At 55.2% G+C, this 17,865-nt stretch overlaps 5 protein-coding genes across 5 annotated transcripts; 2 read left to right on the forward strand and 3 right to left on the reverse strand.

The window, feature by feature from the left end:
- Nucleotides 1–1,764: 1,764 nt before the first annotated feature.
- BZA05DRAFT_419618 (uncharacterized protein) lies at nt 1,765–2,439 on the reverse strand (the record flags this gene model as incomplete). The annotated part of the gene is made up of 1 exon (XM_051485602.1): nt 1,765–2,439. One exon carries the CDS (start codon nt 2,437–2,439, stop codon nt 1,765–1,767), a length of 675 nt encoding a protein of 224 aa, XP_051338457.1.
- Nucleotides 2,440–5,159: 2,720 nt separating this feature from the next.
- Nucleotides 5,160–6,075, reverse strand: BZA05DRAFT_401610 (uncharacterized protein). The gene is made up of 2 exons (XM_051484005.1): nt 5,319–6,075; nt 5,160–5,263 (listed from the first exon to the last, which is right to left on the reverse strand). Exon 1 carries the CDS (start codon nt 5,671–5,673, stop codon nt 5,407–5,409), a length of 267 nt encoding a protein of 88 aa, XP_051338458.1. The 5' UTR covers nt 5,674–6,075; the 3' UTR covers nt 5,160–5,263; nt 5,319–5,406.
- Nucleotides 6,076–9,623: 3,548 nt separating this feature from the next.
- BZA05DRAFT_437026 (uncharacterized protein) lies at nt 9,624–10,549 on the forward strand (the record flags this gene model as incomplete). Its single annotated transcript, XM_051486436.1, has 3 exons — nt 9,624–9,927; nt 10,008–10,119; nt 10,274–10,549. Coding segments are annotated over exons 1-3 (663 nt in total), but the record flags the coding sequence as incomplete, so codon positions are not given.
- Nucleotides 10,550–12,348: 1,799 nt separating this feature from the next.
- Nucleotides 12,349–13,412, reverse strand: BZA05DRAFT_401616 (uncharacterized protein). The gene is made up of 2 exons (XM_051484006.1): nt 12,902–13,412; nt 12,349–12,811 (listed from the first exon to the last, which is right to left on the reverse strand). The coding sequence occupies exons 1-2, from the start codon at nt 13,202–13,204 to the stop codon at nt 12,521–12,523; spliced, it is 594 nt and encodes a 197-aa protein (XP_051338460.1). The 5' UTR covers nt 13,205–13,412; the 3' UTR covers nt 12,349–12,520.
- A 1,517-nt stretch (nt 13,413–14,929) lies between these two features.
- BZA05DRAFT_401625 (uncharacterized protein) lies at nt 14,930–16,093 on the forward strand. The gene is made up of 2 exons (XM_051484007.1): nt 14,930–15,530; nt 15,608–16,093. The coding sequence occupies exons 1-2, from the start codon at nt 15,353–15,355 to the stop codon at nt 15,763–15,765; spliced, it is 336 nt and encodes a 111-aa protein (XP_051338461.1). The 5' UTR covers nt 14,930–15,352; the 3' UTR covers nt 15,766–16,093.
- The last annotated feature ends 1,772 nt before the right edge of the window (nt 16,094–17,865 follow it).

Raw genomic sequence — 17,865 nt, forward strand, 5'->3', positions numbered from 1 at the left:
ATACGATAGGTACTATGTACGACATCTACGGTAATCAGGGGAGACAGACATCGTACCTACACCATAGGCACTATCGTAGCATCCAATCTCCGAACCATGCAAACCGCACTGCACCAAAGCCCAATCCCCAAGCCTCACCTCAAGCCTCAGAATCCCAAGGCGTGCGGGCGATATATAGTGAGTGAGTGAGTGGATATGCGGGATGGCAGGGAGCTCCCAGTGGCCCGTGGGGTTAGGTAGGTGGAACCTGGAGTGGAATCTGGAGTACTCTATGTACCTATCTGGCCACACGTGCCCACGGGATCCGGCCGGGCGGGGTGACAGGGAGGACGGGGGACGGGTGGGATCGGATTGGAAGATTGGAGATTGGATGTAAACGAACGGGAGATCTCTCTGTCTCCACTGACGGAGCAGCCCTGAGCCCATATGGACGGGCAGGAGACAGATCCTGTCGTGTCCCGCGCGCATGACTTCAGGCCTTTCCAGCGCGAGGGTTTGTAGGTACCTATCAGATGTAGCTAGAGTACAGCATGTCATGTTCAACGAGGATTGAGGATCAATCACCAAATCATCAAATCCTCAAATCATTAGAGGATCTGCGTATATACGAAAATAGCACCCATCAGCCACACCTTGGTCCTAGTTATAGTACTAGTTATAGTAGAAGCCGCCACTCTGCGGCGCTCTTCGGCGCTCTGGCCAGCGGCCAGCACTAGAGCAGGCACTCTAAGTAGAGCTGCATGAGATGAGATGGAGCCTGGAGACATTTCTTACGGGACGCGAGGCGTCGAGGCGTCGAGGCAAAATGTGAAGATCTAGGATTCTTTTGGAACAAAAAAGCTCTTCCACTGCAGTCCACATTTGTCCATACATAGCACGAAACGAAAGCAGCTTATGTAGAATACGAGTTTAAAAATAATTGTAAAAAAATAATTGTTTGTAGTCGAGTAAGTCTCGTCCATTCGCTTCCACCACTACCAAACCGGCCGAAATGCCTTTCACAAAAAAAAACACAGGAAACAGTAATAAAAGAATGTCCAATCCAGTCCACCAACAGTCCACGTCCCAACCAAAGCATAAAAAAGCAGGCACTGGAAGCAACTATGTGCACGCGCGATTCTGTCGTTTAAAAGAAAGAAAAAATTCCCCGAGGAGCCAAATTCGTGAATGCTCCAATGAATATGAACAAAAGCATCCGAAACTGTACAAGCCCCCCTCTCTCTATCCATCCACCATCCATCCACCCACCCACCCATCCATCCATCCATCCATCTATGTCCTCCTCCTCCAGCATCGCAATGTTCCAACCCATCCAGAAAATAAAAAAGGATGTATGATTCATCAGCGGCGCATCTGAAGTTTCTCCGCATTCGCAATATACCCAGGAGGTATTCAGAATGCTTGTTCAGATGCGCCGCCGGCAATCGGGGTTATGTCGGCAGGCCGAAAATATTCTCTCGTAGTCGACTTGTTTGTTGGAAAGGAGTGCGCGCGCGGACCTTCGTTCGGTCGATCGTTCCATCATGGTGTTTTTTTGTGAGGTTTTTGTTTGCGGGGAGTGGTTCCCGTGGAGCGTTGGATAATATATTACTCTCGTCCTCGTCCTCGTCCTCTTCGACTCGCTGTCGAAGGAACCGTGTGGGTAGGGTGGGGGGTGGGCGGCGTTGTATGCTGTCGATTTGGTCGCATCGCAGGACATCCCGTTCTCGATTACGAAAAGTGGATGCTGGGATGAGCGGCTGAAACAGCGAGCTGATTGGTCGTCTAGGGGTTGGTGAACTCGCGGACATGCACATGCGAGTCGAAGTGCACGCTGCGGTGCGAGCTGGCAGGGGAGACGTCCGCCTGAGTCTGGGCAGTGCTGGTGTCGAGGTAGGAAGTCCGAGGGTTGCCGCCGTAATGAGCGACGTTGGTGTTGCTGTTGCGGGGGCTTCCGCTGTAGTGAGAGAAGCCGGTGTTGCTGGTCCGGGGGCTCGATGAGTGCCTGGAACGAGCCGCCTGCTCGCGCCGTCGGGTGTCCTCCTCCCATTGGGAGCCACGAGGAGGGGCCTCAATGGTGGGCACGGGAGCGGGAGCCGCCTCGCGTTTCTTGATGTCGACGATTTCGGTCGAGAAGTAGCCCTGGTTGTAGTGGACGATGATGCGGATCAGGCCGTCGACAGCCTCCCAGCCGTTCTTGTAGTCGACGGTGAAGACGCCAACGTGCTCGGCCTTCTTGTAGAGCAACTTGGTGATTGCAATGCAGAGGGTTCGGCCGGTCGTGCAGAGATCCCGTCCCTGCTGGTAGGCAATCACGGGGTTGCGGCAGGGCTTACACTCCTTGGAGTGGTTGTGGAAATCCTTCATCTGCCGGTAAGTGTCGTTGTCGATCTGCTCGACGATGGAGGAGACTGCGGTCTTGTGGCTCGAGCCAGCGTTGTATACTCCGGTGCGGGCCATCTCGTCGGTCTGTATTTCCTGGTGGTGGTGGTGGTGTTTAGGTTGCTGTTCCGAACGACGCTGGTAGTGGAAGTGAATGGTGGTGGTAGTGGTGGAGATGTTGTGGGGGACTGTTGATGGTATGGTGTTGTTGTTGTTGTTGTGTGAAGGTCGGTTTACAAGCTCAGAGTAGGATATGTTGTGATGGTTGTAGTGCTGAAGGATGGAGATGAGGATCTGAGGGGATGCAGGCGGGATATTTAATGTCGAAGTGATTGTCTGGTGGAGCGATCGTATGGAGGAGGAACGTCAGTGGGGTGGTGGGGGGATGGGGTTTTATGTAGGGGCCGGAGACGTGCTGCTTGCTTGTAGCATGGGCAGGGTGCATCCATTATTATTCCCCTTCTTTGGCTGTGCAAAGAGTCATGGGCCACCCCTGCCAGCCAGCCAGGCGCATGTCGCAGAGGCAGAGAGCCAGAGTTCGACGGAGTGAAAGAGGCGCGGGTGTGACACCAAACCACCGATGCTCCCCATCCCTCCATCCCTGGACTTGCTCGTTCGTTCGTTCCGGCTGCGCTGGTGGTGGTGGGTGCAACTGTGCAAGCACAGCCTTCTTTTTCCGTTCCATCGATCCTCAGCAACGGAGCCAGGCTAACCCCCCGTGGCAGTTTGGGAGCCGTGAAATACCCTAGCAGCCTGACTAGCTGGCCCTGCCGATTCGCTGCCGGGATCTATTTGGGCTCTTGCGAATTCGGAACCGCGCACGCTCAACCAGTGGCATCAGGCAACAGCACGGCCAAACTCTCAGTGGTCCTCGGGTTTGCCGCCCAGCGCAACGCCCACTGCCCAGTCTCCCTGCTACCAAAGAAAAACTGCTTACGTGTACGGGCACCAGTGACCACCACTCACCACTGACCAGGCACCATAATCGACAGGAATACCACTCGAGCGAGTAGAGTGCACGCCCAGCTACACAACAGTAAAGCCAGCAAATAATGTCTGCACTGGAGATGAGAGGAGACTGCATGATCACACCAAAAAATAAGTTGAGTGCTGTCGCCCTTCCGATCCCCGGCCCATCACTACGGTCGAAGCCACGATGCTCGTTCTCGTCCTCCCACGGCGGCCTGAACCATCAATCTCCTCCACCACCTCCTCCTCCTCCTTCTTCAGCACGCAGGGTCTAGGCCCCTGTTTGCCCCGATGCTTGCACGGAAAACTAAGTATGTAATCAAGTATGTATCATACTTGGGACGTGACCGATGGACTCACTCGTTCGCTGAACTTACTGTGTCCCGGGTTGACCGTGACGTCGGGAGCGAGGAGAGGTGATGATGAGGAGGAGAAGGAGGAGGATCACGGCTTGTCTCCCGATGTTGCCCCCTCGTGGGTGCGCACATGTACACTCACGCACACCTCCAGTACCCACACACTCACACACACACTCACACATATAGTACCGTACCGGTGAGAGTTTCCGGAGATCTTCGGGAGCGGAGCGTGGAGGTGAGTAAGTGAGTAAGGAGGCAAGTAGGTACACAACTACTCTACTCTACCAAGTACGGTACCTGGTGTGTGTTAGTACGTGCTCTGTACTCATACGGTAGATCGATTCGCCTGCGCCACGGTCAACCTGCCTAACACCCTACCTATCGGCACGCTCGCACTCGATCCCCACACGTCTCCATACATACATTTCCATGTATGTACGGCATGTATGTCTCTTCGATAACTAACCGACGAGTGTAGTCATCTTGTAGGTACGTGATGTGCGACATCATGTTGGCATGCACAGTATGCACGGTAGTGTAGCCACCAGCACCAGCACCAACACCAGTCCAGCCCAGTCCGTGCGAGCGAGCTGAAGCCACGATGCCATCTTTCGCTTCGCTTAGACACATCGTTAGAGGTATTCCGCATGCACCGGCCAAAATCCGTGCGGTTCTCGCCCGCCCGCCAATCCGCCTGCAGCCCGTCAATCGGCACAGCACGGTGCGGTGCGGCCGGCAGATGGAGGTTGGGGTGAGGGGGGAGGGGGGGGGGGAGGCGATGCCAGCGACAGCTGGAAATGCCACGTTCAGTTTCGAAGGAAGGAAGGAAGGAAGAGGCTGGCCTAGCTGGCTGATCTGGCTGGCCTGGGCTGGCCAGACGTGATTGTCGTCGTTCTAGAGGAATTTTTTCTATCACCGCCACACACGATGAAGTGGGGACTTTTTCGGCTGGGGGTCTTGGGGATGATTTGAAGATGACGGGCTTCGGCTGGGGGAAGGTGGGGAGGGGAGGGGGGATGAATTTGGAGATGACGGCGGCGTGCAGAAGTCTTCGCGACGCTGATTTGCTACCGAACTTTTTTTCGCAGAAGGTGCCGCTTCTTTTTTTTCTTCTGTTGCTACTGCTGCTGCCAACGGCTGTGCGACAAGGCGGCGGTGAAGATTGATTGGCCCGCCGCTTGGGAGAGCTGCGTCATGTCGTCCGTGTAGGTGGACTAGAGTAGAGGTGGTTCCTGCCCGCCCGCCCCCTACATACAGCTTGAGTACCTCCTCTGTGTGATGTGATGCTCGTCCGCGACAATTATTGGGTGGATAACCGTCATGCAGGGCGGCCGGGCGGAGAAAAGCTAAGGATCTGGGACCAGCAGTTACTTGCAGCATGTCACCTATGGATTGGTGGGGGAGGGTGGGTGAAATCCTCACCGCCGCCGGGCAGCGCAAGTATGTAGAGTAAAAGAACAACACCAAAAGTCCGAGGTGGTGATGATCGTGGGCCCGGCCCAACACCATGACGATTTTCTCACGACGTCACCACGGTGGGTAGAGTAGAGTGGTCGAGGTCCTGAGCTAACGGCCTAGAGTAGAGTTGTTACTGCTGGGGCCCAAGGAACACCTTGGATTCCGCCTTACCCACACACACACGCACACACACATCCCTCCCTTCTTTCCTTCGCTCCCTTCGCTTCACAGCCACCATCCACCACCAGCACCACAACCATCACGACAACCAACCTGCAAGAAACACACGCCCACAGAACATCCTGCAATTTCTTTGGTTCCCCCTGGCGCCTGTATATAGGCTGTAGGCTGTTGCTTCATCGCTTCCCCGTCTCCTCTTGTCTCTAGTTACAAGTTGCAACAAAGCGACAGCAGCGACAGCAGCGACGTCGAGGCACAGGCACAGCCTCTTGATCGCTGCACTGCACTGCGAGGACACGAGGATGAAGAAAAAACCTCCCTTCGCTCTTCCCTTCCCTTCACTCATGTGTATTCCACTTCCATGTTTGAGGTTCTGAGCATGCCTGCTCCGAACCGGCGAACCATCGAATCAGCCGACTTTTGGCTACTATTTGTGGCACATCCCAACTCCCAACTCCCCAGCGACTACTGACTACTGACCACTGACCAGTCCAGCCGATCGAGATACTGCGGTACTGTACGGTAGGTATTCGTGGAAATCCTGCTTGACACTTGTATCTAAGGGCTCTGGAGTCTTGCTACCACTTGCGGTACGGTGCAGCTCCCGTGGGCCCTCGTGCCCGTGCCTGTGCCTGTGCCACAGCCTGTTTAGAAGGTATTATTATTATGGGGTATGAGGTATGTACAGTACCAGAATTCTGCAGGCAGCAGAATTACGGTATGTACGGTATGTACCTGCGCCATGCTGTGCCTAATATCTAGAGTACCTAAAACAACTGCGCGCGCGCGCGGTGGCGTCTGTCCCACCGAAACAATTTTTCCTCACGCTCACGAGGAAACATTTCGAACATTTCCATTCCCTTCCATTCGACGAGATGAAACGAGGCCGTGCAGTCCTCGAAGACAGCGACCGAAAATTCTCCCTCCTTCCCTCCCTTCAGCCGATCCCAGCGCTCGCCGCTCATGTCTGCACTGCAGTCGGGGGTCTGCGCCCGTTCTCAGCCTGCTCTGCTCGCTCGCACACGTAGAGTACGGTGGTGGTGGTGGTGGTGGTGGTGGTGGTGGTGGTGGTGGTGGTGGTGGTGGTGGTGGTGGTGGTGGTGGTGGTAGGTAATTCACGGCAGCACGGCCGCGTAGATCCTGGTTATCCTGATTGTGCTTTTACTCCGCGAAGGATCTCCCCATCCCGAACGCCGAGCGGGGGGGAACAAGCGAATAAAGAAGTTTTCGCCACCCCGATGCGATGCGGTGCCATGCGATGATGATGCTGGCGATGATGAGGATGATGAGGATGATGAGGAGGGTGCCAGCGAGACGTGGCCGAGAGGATTATGTGGTTACAATGTGGTTATTGCAGCGAGCGAGCGGTTTTGCTTTTTGCTTCTGGAGGAGCCGAACTGGATGGACGTTTCTATGCATACTCCATACTTTACCGGTATGAGTACTCTACTCTAGGTAGAGTACGGCAACAATTGCTGACGTGCCGACTTTCTTCAGCCTGGGGATCGGCAACAGGAGCAGTGAGAGCACTGTACCACCCAACATACCCAACTTTGGAGCAGAGTGGCTGATTGTCTGGACTCTGATCTCGACTCTGAACGCGCAGTTCGCGCAAATCTTTCGCCACAGCTCTGCACTGCTGTTTACACATTTAAATATCGACACGTGGAAGCCTGGAGGGGAGACGCGCAATCCAGTGACATATCATATGTAGCAGAGTAGAGTATTTATGCACCACGCAGTGCGCTGCGCACTGAGCATTGGCAATGAAGTATGTAATGCGCACATCCGTCTCGTGAGTCGTGGTGGTGGTGGTTACGTATGCAGATTTGTAGATAGGAGGTATGGAGATATGTAGATTTGTAAGATGAGCAAACATCGACAAACATCGACGAAACAAACATCGACGAGGATACACATGCTCGTTTGTTTGCTTGTTCCACCCGCTCGCAGCTCGGGAGGGGAGGGTGCTCGCATGTCAGTTATCCAGTCCCACGGGCCACGATACCTACCCTACCCTGCCTTCCCTACACTACAGTTTACACTACACTACCTACACTACGCTACCGTAGCCTCCCCGTCAAGTTCCAACGGGAGGGAGCGACAGGTTCGCACCATCGCGATTCGCACGTCGCACGTCGCCGGGTGACGCGGGCGGAGGGCGCGGGGGGTGACGGGGGGATAGTCAATCACGCCCCCCCCCCCCCCCCCCCTCTGCCATTTCGAGGGCTGAACGAGGGGAGACGAGGCTGCAGCGCACGCCGCACGGAGCGGACCGGCTGCGGCACTGCACTGCACGATACTGCGCTGCACGGTAGGTACTGCACGACAGGTACTGCGCTGTGACGCACTGCGCTGTACGGTACCTACTGCACTACGCTGCGACGCACTGCACGATCACGGGTGGAGCATGATCACGGGTGGTGCATGGAGCTACGAGCCTACATACGACGACCTGTGTGTGTACTACTGGTATGTATGCTAGTAGTACGGTATGTATGGTTCCTGGATGGGGTTGTGTGGGGATATAACTATGGGATTGTATGGGGATGTAGGTGGGAATGGGGATGTATGTGTGTGCGGGATTTTCACCACTTGAGGCTTGAGCTTGTTGTGTATGATGCATGTATGGTATCTACCTTACGGACCTTACGGACCTTACAGACCTTACTGTGCTGACAGTGCTACATAATCTGACGAGCGACGACCGTAGTTCCTGGTTCCGTGGTTCTGGGGTTACTAACTGGTAGTCAAGGCTTTCCAGCGAGTAGGGCTGCACAGAAGCTGACGGGTTCGGACCCCGGGGTGATTGATCGTTGCGGCGCCCGCGGGCTGGGTGACTTGTCGTATCTTCGACATTGGATTTCTCCAGCATACCATCATACTACCTACCAGGTATACAGCAGAATACGATAGGTAGTAGTCGGAGACCTTCGGGCTCCATGAACCCCCCCCCCCCCCTCCCACCCCCACCCCCGGCCACCCACCCACCCACCACGCCGAACCGCACCGAACCAAGCTCAAGGCTGTCAAGGCTCCCTCCCCATTGTATACCTACAATAGAACCCCACAATAGAACCCCACGACTGTCAACGTCAGGACTCTAGACTCTAGCGAAGAAACTCCGAACCGTCCGAACCGTCCGACTGTGCGTGCGTGCAATTGCAGCCAGGCAGTCTTGCGCGCGCGGATTCCGGAGCTTGCGGCGCATGATCCGGGACGAAGATCCTCAAAGTTCAAACCTTCAAAGTTCAAAGTTCAAAGTTCAGGCCGCCGCCGTGGGATCCTCATGTACTATTCTTGGTGCATAGAGATTATTAAGCCACTGTCTACTATTATTATCTAACTGGCGACTAAGCTACACTGGTGACTAAACTAAACTGAACGAGAGTAGAGTAGACTCTAGAGTAGTAACTGAAGTCTGAGCCTTGAGGGTGTGCGAGTAGATCGAGTATGTAGGTCCCCACCTCAGGCTGCCTACCTACGCCTCCACGCCTCTACACACGCTTCTACACACGCCTCTACGCTCCTGCTCCCCACACTGCACGCCGCACTGCACTGCACTGTACTGCACTGCGCTGACGGCAACTAGAGTACTCGTGTACTCTACAGATAGATAAACGCTTATTAAAAATCATGGAGAATCGAGATTGCACATGTCTACCTAATGTAGAGTACCAGGGTTCGCCGCTGCTGCTGCTGCCTGGTGCGGTGCGGTGCAGTGCAAGTGGCCCATGGACCATGGTTATGTATGCACACCTACAGAGTAGAGTACATGTAACATAATATATTTCTGTTTCGCCTGTGCTGTGCACAGCCACAGCCACACCGACACACCGACACCAACTAGAGTGGAGTAGAGTACTGAGTGCTGAGTAACTGGACCCAGCCTTCTTGCGTTTGGTTGTGTTGACTGTATGGTAGGTGATGTATAGTACCTGGAATAAGGGTACCGATATAGTATGTAGTTGGGAATTTGGGACAGCCGTGCTGCTGTGCGGCGACTACTGGTCATCGGTCGTTGGTCGGTCAAAGATGGAGATCAGGGATGGAGATCAGGGATGGAGATCAGATGGAGATCGAGGATTCTCGGTAGTGATTGATGATTTTGATGGTATTGATGGTACCGGTATGTAACGGACCATCGCGATTAGACGGATACGGCGGACTTGGAGAAATGCGCGAGATGCGAGAGATGCGCGAGATGCGCGAGATGCGAGATGCGAGGGATACCGTACTATGATAGGATAGCGAGGACGCCGACAGCTGCCATACGAATCAACATCATCGAGTCGCATAGTAGTGGGTACTCTACTCTGGTTACATGTTACTCTACAGACTCAGGTATTCCGTCCGATCTTTTGTCCACCCACGGCCCAGACTCCAAACTTGTCACTCCAGACTCCATCCTCCAGCCTCCATCCTCCATCCTGCATCCTGCATCCTCCAGCCTCCAGATCCTCAAGCCAAGCCTCCTCCATCCTCCATCCTCCATCCTTCATCCTGCATTCTCGCACTCAGCTCAGCTCAGCTCCGCAGGCAGGGCTGCCAAGATCCGTCCGTCGCACCACTTCGCCCCCTCGCCCCCTCGCTCCCTCAGGTTTGTCCAGTGCCACCCCTCTACCCTCCACACCCCGCGACACCCTCCCTTCGCTCCCTTCACTCACCACCCCTCCACAGTACACTCCCAGTACACCCCCATCTGACCACTACTGTCATACCCCATCGCCGTGGAAACCAAGGTTTTTGCTCCAGTGGGTGGTGGTGGGTGGTGGGTACTGTACACTACATAGTTCGTCTCCTCCTGCTCACGCTCCTACTCACGACGATGACGACGTCGCGGCAGCTGCATCTGCTCGCTTCCTTTCCTACCCTTCTTATGAGTCACTCCACTCCACTCCCCAGTCTCCCACTATATAGCTACCTAACGAACTACTGCGGGGTAGGTGGTGAAGGGAGCAAGCGGATGATCTACGGTGCGTGCGTGCTGCTTTCGCAGCAGTGTTTGGGGCAAATACTCTACATGGAAATGGTTGGGCAGCGCCGCCTGGTGTTCGCGCGTTTTTGGTACCGGGTTTGGTGTGATGTGACTGCAGGACGTGGAGGCAAATGGATGGGAGGGGGTCAGATGTTGCTGCTGCTGCTGCTGCTGCTGCTGCTGCTGCTGCTGCTGCTGCTTACACATGCTGCTGCTGCTGGATATTGGTTGGCGATGAAGCTTGGTTGGTGATGCATGGCGTGGGCGAGGCTTTAGTCCGGGGAGGGAAGGGAGGAGGGAGGAGGGAGGAGGCTGTGAACTGCCTAAGGTACGGGACGGGACTAGGTAGGTGCAGTAGGTGCAGTAGGTAGGCTGTGATAGTAGCAGATGGAACAACGGCTGCTGATGGGCTGGTGGGCTGACGACCACTTGAAAGTTGAGACATCACAAACGTGATCTACGGCGACATGTAGCTAATGGCAGGGCTGATGCGAAGCTACCCTACTCTACATACATGCGCGAACGATCCCAAGAAGGCTGCCAAAAACTACTGCGGTTCGATCGTAGATTCTACATAGATTCTAGATTCTGGAGTACCGTACCAGTCTAGCAGTATGCATACATCTCATAGCTCGATAATTCGCGCAAGCGGGCTGGCGCCCTATCGGTTCCTTACGACTCCATGGTACTCCATGATACTCTATGCATCGCTGTCGCGATCGAGCGACTCCCGCGTGCTGCTTCCCTCCCGTCGGCGGTCGGCGGTCGCATCTCAGGTCGGTGGTCGCATCTCAAGAGTCAGGTTCCCCGTGCTGGATGCTCCCCGCCTTTTGCTCCCTTCCGTTTTATGTATTGTACATACCTTCGCCTTTGCGTTTGTGTTTGCGCTTGCCGTCGCCTTTACGTTTGCCTTTACGTTTGCCCCCAGAGTCCAGAATCCAGAGTCCATAGTTACCACCCACAACCACCACCGCTCGTGTGCTCCCTTGCCTCCCCCTCCCCCTCCCCCCCCCCCCTCCCCCTCCCCCCAGGTATGCACCGTCCATATATAGCATGATAGAAAATCCGGGGCTTTAGCCCGCGCACATTCATTCTCACGGCTCTATGTAGCTCAGGTGTCTACACGCGAATGGATAGATAGAGTACTCTATGTTGGTGCTCAAGGTGTCACCATGGTAGGTATCGGACGTTCCGTTCAGTCACGGAAGAGCAGAGCGGAGCGGAGCGGGGTTGCCCCCATCCCTCCCCCATCCCTCCCCCCCATCGCCCCCACCTCCCGACCGCTCGCTCGCAGAGTCCGCGAACAAACGTCGGGCCGCAACGGGAGGGAAGGGAGGGAGGTCAAGGGAGTTCAAGGGGCAAAGCGGTGTGGACTGCAAAGACGAGGACGAGGACGAGGGACAGCTTGGTTTGGTTCGGGCCGCGGCAAGAACTGTGCTGCTGCTGCACTGCTGCTGCTAGCTATGCCATGTATGCCATGTATGCCATCCCATCCCATCCCATGCTATGCCATGCCATGCCATGCGAGGGGGAGTCATACATACTCAGTCTCTACATACCCACCCGTGCCCACCCACGCAGTGCCCAGCGCCCACACCGCGACACGACCGCGCACACTGAACGCGCAAAGCACCTTACCAGGGCTCGCCTAGAGTACTATAGAGTAGGGTGGGGTTGGGTTTGCCTCGACGCGTCCGCGTCCGCATCCGCGTTGGGGATTGAGCAATGAGAACTTGAGTTTTGAGAAGTCACGTCGACGGCTGGATTGATCGGGCCTCGACGCGCTGGACTCGAGGTGTGAGGTATCTAAGCCACCACTCCTCTTCGCACCCCCCACCCTCCCCTCCCCCCAACGAGGACGACGGCGACAGAATGCTGAGTCACATTGCTCGTTTCCTGGTCTGTACTCTACTGTAGATACCGTGTCGTTGTGCGAGCGAGCGAGCGAGTGGCATTTGGATACTCCACGGCACTCTGCTCTAAGTAGAGTAGGTACGATGCCCCCCGCGACCGCACGCACGAGCGCATGGATGGGTCATAATCCCTCGCACCTCGCACCTCGCACCTCGCACCTCGCAGCGCGCACACTCCAAGGGCACACCGGTAAGTAAATTCGTAACTCTGTGGAGAGTCGGCGTCGCACGACAGCAGTAGCTAGTTGGATAGATAGAAATACTAGAAACACTAGGAAACTAGCTGGAATCCTATCGACTCATTATTGTGCTTTTTGGCGCCTATGTTGACTAGGCAGTAGGTAGTACCCAGGTAGGCGAGCATGCGAGTAGCTACAAAGGTATGTAGGACCTAGGAGGCAAGTACGGTATGTGGAATAACGGGGAGCAGACTGGAATCCTCGAGTGGTGGTTCTACCTGTTTTTGCCCCATGGTAAGTGCCCCCACCTGGAGCCCGGAGGGGATGACTGTTGTGTCCGTCCGTCTGCAATCCGGAACCAAGGCGGAATGACGAGCGCTGTGACGTCCACGGTCCACTGGAAGTGTCTGGAACGTATGTATTGTGAACTGACGTCGACTCCGTGAAAACGCCCCATGGCATCACTCCCAGGCTCCCAGGCTCCCTTACTGACGACGGAACAAGTGCCGGCAGAGGTGGACGTAAGGGGATGTGGTGAGAAAGGCGCGATGGATGAACCGATGATGAGGTAATCTGAGACGCCGAGACCACGCCTATCACTCGGAGGCGGCGCCAGTGCGCCAGTGCGCCACGGATGTGCATTGTGCGGCCTATGTACCTATATCGATTGCAGCGGTGAAAATTGAGCCGAGGATTTCCCCGTGGCGTCAGTGGTGTTGAACAGGATCTAGATGTAATGGCTCGCTCTGGATTTGCACGATTGCGGGTTGGATCGCCTCTTGGGGACTCGAGGCGGTGGGCCACCATCGGTTCGAAACGTCTGGTGCGCCCCAACGCCTGCCCCTAGATGCTCGATCAGTAATACCAATTGCTCCATTTCCTGACGGATTGTTTCCCCAGCTTCACCGCCAGCTTCACCGTATATGCTCTCATCCCCGAGAGCATATTGCTCATTGAGTAGGAACCGGTGGGGGCAGTTACTTGCGTGTGACTGGTATGTACCGGTATCTTCAGCCCGCCAGCCAGCCCTCCCTCCCCCCCAGTGTTGCCCCGCACACTCCGAGTCTCTGATCGACGACGACGACGGCGTCTGCATGCATCAGACCAGAACCAGATCTCCCTCATGCCAGGCCTCGGAATGCTGCACAGTACAATGCAATGCAAGGTGGGCCCATCACGCCTCCGGAAAAAGACACCATCGAAGGACCAAGCCACGAAAGGTGGGCCCGCCTCCTGGGCTTCCGGGCTTCCGGGCTTCATGACACATGTAGGTATGACCCCTTACCCCGCTATCACCTGCCTGGACTCTGGAGAAATTGCCTCACCTACCTACCTCCAGGACAAAGCCCTCAATCTTGAACCTTCCTCGTTGCGGTATCTTGGTACCTTGGTTTCTTCTCGTGGAATGTTGGCAGTGGCAGTGGCAGTGGCAGTGGCAAGCAATCTAGGACCTCGGACGACGGACGGAAGGTTGGCGAACTTCGAAGGGTGTCACAGACTCACAGAGAGGGGGCGCTTTGTCGGTGAAGGCTGTTCCGCAAACCCGATTGACGTACGTCGAGCGTATATTGACGATGAGCAACCACTCAGCAGTCGGGACTCGGGAGTTCAGCTGGCGCTGGTGCTGAAGTCAGAATCGATGGTTTGTTTTTGGTGCAAGTAGCAAAGTCCTCGGACACCCCGTCCCCTTGCCAGGAGGGTTAATGGGGAAAATTCCACATCCCTACTCCACCGTTTTAAACATGTCCTTACTGATGATTAGAAAGGAATGCATACAAACTCCAAGGGCGCGATCTCATCTGCAAGGTGGACCATGGGAGTCCCCTCCCAACCATTTGCGGCAGTCATTAACGGTATGTATGTACGCCATTTAGGCTTTGGGGACTTACTATCGATAGCATATTTCGTTCACGCTTCACAGCGCTCACCTCCAGCCAAGCCCTGCTCTTATCATCGTTGGAGCATCCTGGTCTTCCATCTGACATTTCTTGAGCCGAACGATGGCGATTAGGATGTGACTGCATGATAATGAGTAATGTGACAATTGCAATATGGCTAGAGAGAATGACACCGAGCAAGGTATGTAGTATGTACCCCAGCTTCTGGCCAGCAAATGACATGCCATGTGCTCTTCACCAGTGACATAATCACGCTCCACTTCTAATCGGCGGGGTAGTGGTTTCCGCTGTCCGGTGGGCGTGGTTTCTGGTGGGCGTGGTCATGGGTATCACTCGCTGTGGTCTGAGTTCACCCCCCAATCCCTAAGTTTTACCCCTTCGACTGCAGACGGCTTGGGGTGACAAGGCTGATCAAAACGATAGTGAGCACCGGCGTGGCACGAGTACCATCCAAGCCGCGGTCGTTGACTCCTTGTCGCCGTACATGACATTCTTCCATGACGTTCCATCAGGAGAGGTCACCTGTATGACCCCCAACAATGCTATGCGCACCTTTCCTGCAGCAACCCGAAGTCGGACTGTTGAATCCCTGCGACAAATTCGCCTCCTACCCCCCCCCCCCCCCCCCCCCACTCGGACATCGCGGTTTGTACACCTCGACCTTTCGAGTTGGTGCCGAGCAGGCTGGGCAGTGGATTGGTCTTGCCATCTCCTCCGCCCACTAGATTACCCTCAGGATCCCCAGCTTGGAGCTCGAGAATGCCATACCTAGACCATGGGAACGCCTGGGCGCCTGTCTTGCTTGGGGGAGGCAAGGACCTCATGCGTCAAGTCAGCCTTGTCCATTGGGATGGTGGATTGCATTCATGTTTGGTTCCCACCGCCAGATTGATGTCCCGAATCCTCACATTTGGAGGCGCCAGCGAGATCCTGGAGGACACAACAGGGACGAACCGAGCTGCTGGACCGCGAGGACCGAGAGGGAGGTCTTGGTCCGGGGTTTGTTTCTCAGTATGTACCGGTATTTCGATGGTTACCTATCGTTATCCGATCCTTTATGATGGTTATTAGTTGTGGCCTGCTGATATTTGATTCCGTGGCTGGTGGAAATGTTAAGCTTCTCGAATCCCTCCCACGAGTTCATCCGTCCCATGATCATCTTTCTCTCCACCGTGCTTGTAAATATTCCTTATTGCCGTTTCATAGGTACATTCTCGGGTCCCGTCGATACGCATGTATGTAGGCCTGGAACGAAACTCCCATCATCCCATGTGAGGTCAGCATACCTGATACTGGCCGGCGCGTACTGCAGACGAGGCGGCTGTGGCGGAGTGTACCTTGGTAGTTTCACGATCTTCCATCGATTCCCGAAAGACACGGTACGATAGAGAGCATGGGCGGCTATTCCGAGGAGTATGTAGGGTATTTTTTTTTGGTTGGTTAGAGAACCCGGGTCTCCGGGGGGGATAAAACGCCACACACTGGGAATGCGGCTGGTGTATGCAGGGGCTGGTGTTTTACCGGCTGCGCCACATCTGCGGCCACTGTTGGTGTTCTATCGAGGACGAGGCGTAGCCGTGGTGCAAGTGGAAGTAATTGGTTGGCGAATTCGCGGGCTCAGTCGGAGGGGGAGTGTGTGGAGATGGTATGTAGCTACATCGTGAACCGTGATTACATCGCAGTGCTGGGTAATAAGGCTGTGTACATACCCAGCTGGAGGATCAACGCTGCCCCATTCAGCATGCACACCGGCGGCTCGATGTCGAACCCCCGTGGCAAACTTGGACACGTGCTTTCCCGCAACGGTTGGAGGTGTTTGAGCCACGAGCGACCGAGCCGGTGATATTCTGTGATTCAACCCGAGTGGCCTCATCGATTGCGCCGTCTCCGAGCGGGCTCGAGGATCGGTGGCGATTAATCATCCTGGAAGAATATTTTCAAGTGCTGACTGAACCCTCGAGTGTGCTCAGTGCACGGAAGTTTGTGCCCATGATATCTGATGTGCGCAGTGTGGTAATCCTGGGTGTTATATGTAACTGCAATGTGATGTGATGTATTCACGACGATCTGAGGCCAATGGTGTCAACTCAGGATGACAGGACAACCGCGATAACCGTTGTATCACCTCCGCACAGCAGGTGCGACTCGGGGAGTAGTCTGTGGGCGAACCTGAGGTCGCTATTCAACAAAAAAACCACTCACTCCCGACCCCGACCCCGGATTGTGCGACCAAGGCGCTGATATCGCTTGCCACCTGCACACATTGCGCGCGCAACATCGAACACGTTATGCACTTATGTAATCAGACCGCATCGTGCCTCGTCATCTCCATGGTCGTGACCCCAGTTACGAACAAAAGTGGGATCACTCTGGCGAGATCAAATTTGCCATCTGCGCACATGGTAGGTACATCGCACATCGCACATCCGACCAGGTTGACTACCTACCTGTTGCTGCCAGGTTTGTGCGTGTGGGGGAATAAATGCAACCTCGCGTCGTTTGCGGATCCGACGGACAGCGGCACTCAGGGGTGTGCGGATATGTGGTGTGCGAAGCAAACATGTCGAAACGAATTTGATTACTGAGAGGAGAGACAGACCCAGTAGAGGGGTGCGCAGACGGGTCCGAGAATGGTGCCACCTCTGTGTGCTCGTGCTAGAATACCCTCTTTCCTCTGTCGTTGAAGGTGTCGTACCGCGGAGGACGGGTGGATGTTGCTTGTTTCCGGTCCGGGCCGTGGCACCGATAAAGAGACGCATTGGTAAAGGTGCGGTAGGCGCTGATTGGTGCTCATCGTGGCTGTATGTGTTGCGTGATGGGCTGTGATCCGTGAATGGTAAGAATGGTTGAAATTTGCTTCACAAATCTTGAGGAGGAGAAGGAGGAAGAGGAGGAAGAAGAGAATCTTACCAGTAACTTCCAGACGGCGAAAAGATATAGATACGACTCGTGTTCCACGTAGAGGATTGGAGGTATGCAGCAGCTCGATGACTTGTGAGGTCGTGAAAGTTGATGTCCAAATTTTCCTTCACGTCGACTGTTCCTAGCCCATCCGCCTACCTCCCAACCACCCGTCAAGTCGCATTCCATTCTGTTCCGTTGCAAACATATCCCTCCTCCACCGCTGCCGTCTTGGTCTGCCACTTTCCGCTCCATCTTCCCCCGCATTGCCGCCGCCTTGCTCCAATCACCCAGCCATCACTCCCACGCCTCAGTCAAATCGTCCGCCCATCACTCCCACGCCTCAGTCAAATCGTCCACCCATCACCACCATGTGATCCTTCCTGCTCCGTCCATCCCTTCGCATTCCTTCCCAAAGCCCTGCCTCGAAACCCAAGTCGTATCGATTGAACCCCCGCGGGCTCTCCTCAGGTCGCAAATGTGTTGTCAGTGCTGCCGTGCTAGTGATTCCGTCAGAACCCCCCAACGAGACCCGCCGCCGATGGCCAGCGAGCGAGCGCCGACTCTTTATACAAATAGCGCACCAAAGCCTCGAGGCAACCGTGACTCATGCCAGCACACCCGTCTCGCACCATTCAAAACTGTGCTTTCGTGGTTCTACTGAGCCCC

Source organism: Tricharina praecox (genome assembly GCF_024521635.1).
Source record: "Tricharina praecox strain CBS 144465 chromosome Unknown BZA05scaffold_16, whole genome shotgun sequence".
In the NCBI taxonomy this organism is placed as follows: Eukaryota; Fungi; Ascomycota; class Pezizomycetes; order Pezizales; family Pyronemataceae; genus Tricharina; species Tricharina praecox.

Coding starts and splice junctions, on each gene's coding strand:
- BZA05DRAFT_401616 (XM_051484006.1), bottom strand. CDS start 13,204: ATGGTGGCCCACCGCCTCGAGTCCCCAAGAGGCGATCCAACCCGCAAT. Junction 12,812..12,901: donor TACGTCCACCTCTGCCGGCA/CTTGTTCCGTCG, acceptor CACAATACATAC/GTTCCAGACACTTCCAGTGG.
- BZA05DRAFT_401610 (XM_051484005.1), bottom strand. CDS start 5,673: ATGAGTGAAGGGAAGGGAAGAGCGAAGGGAGGTTTTTTCTTCATCCTC.
- BZA05DRAFT_401625 (XM_051484007.1), top strand. CDS start 15,353: ATGATGGTTATTAGTTGTGGCCTGCTGATATTTGATTCCGTGGCTGGT. Junction 15,531..15,607: donor CGGGTCCCGTCGATACGCAT/GTATGTAGGCCT, acceptor CGCGTACTGCAG/ACGAGGCGGCTGTGGCGGAG.